This window comes from Bactrocera neohumeralis, unplaced genomic scaffold (genome assembly GCF_024586455.1).
Source record: "Bactrocera neohumeralis isolate Rockhampton unplaced genomic scaffold, APGP_CSIRO_Bneo_wtdbg2-racon-allhic-juicebox.fasta_v2 ctg2962, whole genome shotgun sequence".
Taxonomy (NCBI): Eukaryota; Metazoa; Arthropoda; class Insecta; order Diptera; family Tephritidae; genus Bactrocera; species Bactrocera neohumeralis.
The window spans coordinates 7,438-12,325 of NW_026090452.1; the positions used below are offsets into that span (position 1 = coordinate 7,438).

At 39.3% G+C, this 4,888-nt stretch overlaps 1 protein-coding gene across 1 annotated transcript; it reads left to right on the plus strand.

The window, feature by feature from the left end:
- The first annotated feature begins 216 nt into the window (after positions 1 to 216).
- On the plus strand, positions 217 to 2,779 carry LOC126766912 (uncharacterized). The gene is made up of 2 exons (XM_050484579.1): positions 217 to 1,073; positions 2,646 to 2,779. The coding sequence occupies exons 1-2, from the start codon at positions 431 to 433 to the stop codon at positions 2,777 to 2,779; spliced, it is 777 nt and encodes a 258-aa protein (XP_050340536.1). The 5' UTR covers positions 217 to 430.
- The last annotated feature ends 2,109 nt before the right edge of the window (positions 2,780 to 4,888 follow it).

The window sequence follows — 4,888 nt, forward strand, 5'->3', positions numbered from 1 at the left end:
AAAGGAACAAAAAAATAAAATAAAATGGCTTTCCCGAAATATTTAGAAAACTTTTTAAGAAAATATGACGACTTAATTGATAATGAACATCAAATATTTTTTTATTCCATGCTAAATGAATTGCGGCCATGTATGATATGGTTTACATAAGAAAGATTGTCATTTTGCGGATGATTCATACAAGAAAATAGTAGATATATGTAGTTGTATTCACTCTATTCCCGATATAAAATATTGAAAAAAATTTATAATTTATATGCTGTCATGTTTAAGAAGCCAAGATGTTAGAAAACAAAAACCACAAATGTGTGATAAAGAAACCAAAAAATAATTTCGAAATGTGACTCAAGAAGATATAAATATGAATTTTACTTTTTAATAATCTAATTGTAATAAAATATTTACGGGAGTCACATCAACGTGGAGAAATATGGATTCAAATTTTGAGAACGAACAACAAATAATTAATTTTGAGATTAATCAAGACGAATTTGATAAGATCTTACAAAATTTCAATGAAGAAGGATTTTACAAGCAACTTCAAGAACTAGGAGAGCCCGCCAAATCCCAACAAGGTACCATCGAAAGGGAGACTCAGATACCAAATAAACGTAAGAGACAACGACATTCAAAGTTAATACAATATGAGGTATCTGTACAAAAAGCCACTCAACCAAGAGCTATTCCTGGAAATGTAAATAATTGTATTGATGTTTGTGAACCAAAATTAGCAGCTGTTCCTATAAATGGAGTTTTAAACACCAAGGGTTTACTAAATGTAGGAAAAATTGATTTAAATGGAAAGGGTGAAAACGTCCCCTCATTTGAAGTTAATTTCAAAAATGATGGGGATATTCAGAAATTAAAATTTTTAATACAACAATGGTTTGATGATGAAATTTCTCAGGGGGATGATATTGATTTGGAAGGCAATCGAACTTCAATAAAAACCAATAGTATTTGCTGTGATGTTGAATGGATCCGTGAAGATAAACTTCTAAGTGAGCTTTTAGGATTCGTATATAAATATAAAAGTGTTGGTGCCTTTGGCCGCATTAAGCACTTGAAAAAAAGTTTATATGCGTTTTTTAAATTTAGACACAACAAATGTTTTATTTATAAGTGTACAAATGTTTTAAATTTGAAATAAATAAACACATATATACATATATATACATGCATAAAACGATAAAACCGCAAATGAAAAATATATACAGACACACATATATGTATATGCATAAAACCACAAAACCGCAAGAAAAAGTGATCTAGAACCCGTATTTTACTATTTTACCACTACTCATCAGCGGCAATATTCTGTGATTAGCTCGGCCACACTTCCAGTTAAATACATATCTTTCTGAGATTACGGCACCTCTTAGTAAAGTATCCTTCCTGCCTACATCTTCTGCATGTGTTTCCAGGTATCAAAGCGAATAATTTCTTACCTCTTGATCGTATATGATATGTCCATTAAGGGTTTAGGTGGATTTCAGAGGTACAAAAAAAGGTATTTCTACGATTTTTTTTAATATAAGCATCAAATATTTGAACAATATCTCCTGAAATTTCGATACAAAAATGTTGAAAATGCAGCCGTTAAGACCTCATTTCCCTGGGTGTCTCACAAAAAAGTGCTCTCGCCGTGGACTGTTTAACTTATTATTTGTTCATATAAAATTAAAAAACTAAGCATATTCCGTTAGTACATATCTAAATCTCGTTTTTGAACGAAGGAAATAAAATAATATTACAATTTTCCTTTTTTCTCAGACTTTGAACAAAAAATCTAATTTTTTGGTAAAATTTTCGCCATTCATTGGTCAAAAAAATAAGTTGTAATGAAAAAAGAAAACATCCTTCGTTCAATAACTAGATAACGTTATTTTAAAAACGTATACACAATACGAACTAAATCGGTCGATAACTTTTCGAGAAATCGTGTCCACCGACTTCAAAAATACAGTCTCGAGAAAAACACGTTTAAAGATTCTTACTTTTCTGCAAGTGTGAAAAGTTCGGTTAATGTCTCGCAAAAAACTTCTGTGGTAAGCCATCGAGGTGTGTGAAATGTGGAGGCAAACATCCTACTATTGAATGCAGAAAAGCTGAAAAATATTAAATGTTGCAACTGCTGCGATTCTCAAACTGTAAGATACCGTGGTTGTGTCGTAGCAAAAGAACTGCAAAAACTTAGAGATAACACCTCTTTGAAGTTGGTCGCCTTGTCGTGGCGAAGGGGCTTAAGTAAGAGTAAAGTGTGCATCCCAAAGGAAACGCACTCTAATCTTACGAACTAAGAGGGACACCCCATAATTCCCACAATAGTGAAATGGATAAATAAACCCTAGGTTTTACGCCCATCTCCTATTGTTGGAAGTATGAGGATACCCGCACCAACACCACCCTAAGCCAAGGTGTCGAGGTACCCGTGCAGAGGGCTGAATGGTCAGCGGGGGGTAATAAATAGCTGATCGCGAACGGTCCCCTCCGATGTCGGGCGAGGTTGGAGGTATAAAAGCCTTCTCTCCGCATACCGGCTCCGCGGACGAGTGACCAACCCTTTCCGGCTTACTCGTGGGACCAACAAATAAACGGAAACAACAAAACAACAACAACTACAACAACCAATTTGACGACAACAGCGACGACTAAGGACATGAATTACAGGATTCCCATTACGGAATCCGACGAAGACGAATTACTCGCCTCCAGCCAGGAGACGGGTAAAGGTACTGCCGGACATACCAACCTAAGTATACCGCAGATACAGCAGTGATAACAGCAAACGTAAGGGAGGAAGCGTCCACCTCCAAAGCTGCCATGAGCACCAACCAAAGTGCACTGGCGGCCAAAGGGGAAATCAAAAAGAAGCGCAAAAAATCCCAGAATCAGCCAGTTGATGAGGCAGAAACAAAGCGCCTTAAAGCAATAGTGCAGGAATATGAACGCTACCTGAAAAGGAAGCAATCAGAACCTCTAGTAGAGAACATACAGGAGAGCACTTCACAAAAAAGGAATCGCTCTACGACAGAAACACCCGAAACTCTGCCTAAAAAACCGAGGCGGATTGAAGGCGAACAGAACAGCGCAACAGCGGCAAGGCATTTCTTCGATGTAGCCAGAGATTGACTCCTCTGAGACCCTCAGGGGCTACAGGGTCATCAAGTGCGCGGACCAGGCCTCCCTGGATTTCCTGACGGGTAGTGTTGCTAAAATCAGCAACGCCTTTGTAGACCTCCAATTGAGGCTTATACCCGCCAGGGACATTCCAAAGAGACCTCGTGCTCGCATTTGGTTACCCCCACTAGAGGAGCCAGGCGAAAAACTCCTGCGGTGTATCAAGCTGCAGAACAAATCTATACCTGGTATAGATGAGTGGCAGCTGATAAAGGAGGAAAAAGCAAATAAAGCCAGCAGACCAATACTAGTGGCCATTTGCGAAGAGTCCATTGAGGCTCTCAAGAAGACTGACTACAAAATCAGCTTCGGAATTCGCAAGGCAAGGTTGAAAATCTTCCAAGGCGACAAAGCGGCTGACGATGATGACACGGAAGAGGTCGACGACGCCAGCCAGTTGCTAAGGAAAGTGGGCATCGAAGAAACCCGAGATGCCCATTAACAATCAGCGAATCTGATAACCCTTATGAACGAGGGGAGCATCGACATCAGCCTAATACAGGAGCCTTGGGTCAAAGAAGACACCATTAAAGGGCTAAACAGCAGCAACTATAACCTGCTTTACACACGGAACAAAGGTAAACCTAGGGCATGCATTCTTATCAATAAAAGTATAAATGCATTTCTTTGTCCTAATTACAGCACAGCAGGTATCATAGTGGTAAAGGTGGAACAGAAGGAAAAGCCCTTCTTCTTAGTCTCGGCCTACTTGGCCCATGACGATGATATACCACCGACCCCGCTCACCAGACTAGTAGAGGAGAATAGGAAAGAGGATGTCCTAATAGGTGTGATGCAAACGCAAGGCACACCGTATGGGGGGTAGCTCAGCATAAACACCAGATGTGAGTCACTCTTGCAGTATATTCTGAATAGTAATCTTTTTTTTTTTATTTTCTCAAGCTCTGATAAGTTCCCGGGGTGGGAGGAAGTGCTTGACTTCACGCTATCAACGGACAAAGACAGTCTCGTTGTGGATAACGATGAGCCTTCCATGTCGGATCACTCCTGGATACTCTTCAGCATCCGCGGGAGGTACAGTGCTCCTCTCACATACCGAAACCCTAGAAGAACAGCTTGGGAAAAATATACCAGAATAGCAACAAAATGCCTCGAAAAGGGAGGCAATAAGAGTATCAGAAATCCTCAAGAACTAGATTCAGAAGTAGAGAAGTTGGAAAAAATCTTAACCACAACTTTCAATAAATCTACTCCGCTAACAGTTTTGAAAAAGAGAAAGTCTCCCCCTTGGTGGAACAGTGAACTCAAGAATTTGAGAACACAACTAAGGAAAGCTTTCAATGATAGTTTTAGAACCAAAATATGGCAGCCATATAAAGATATTATGAAAAGATACAAAAAAGCAGTCAGGAAAGCAAAAAACGACTCTTGGCGATCTTTCTGCACATCGATAGAAAGTTGTAGAGAAACCGCTAGGCTGAGCAAAATGCTATCCAAAGATCATATTAACACTGCCTACATTAGGACGGAGGGTAGTGATTGGATCTCCTCGGCAAAAGAGTCTCTGGAGGTACTAATTACAACACACTTCCCTGGGAGTCAGCAAACACCTTCAACGAGGGTAAAACCAGAACCACCGTTGAACGCAGCTGATTATCAAGGCCAAATAATAGACAAAAGCAAAATCAAGTATGCCATAAATAGTTTTTCACCATTTAAAGCGGCAGGTCCTGACGGGATTATGCCC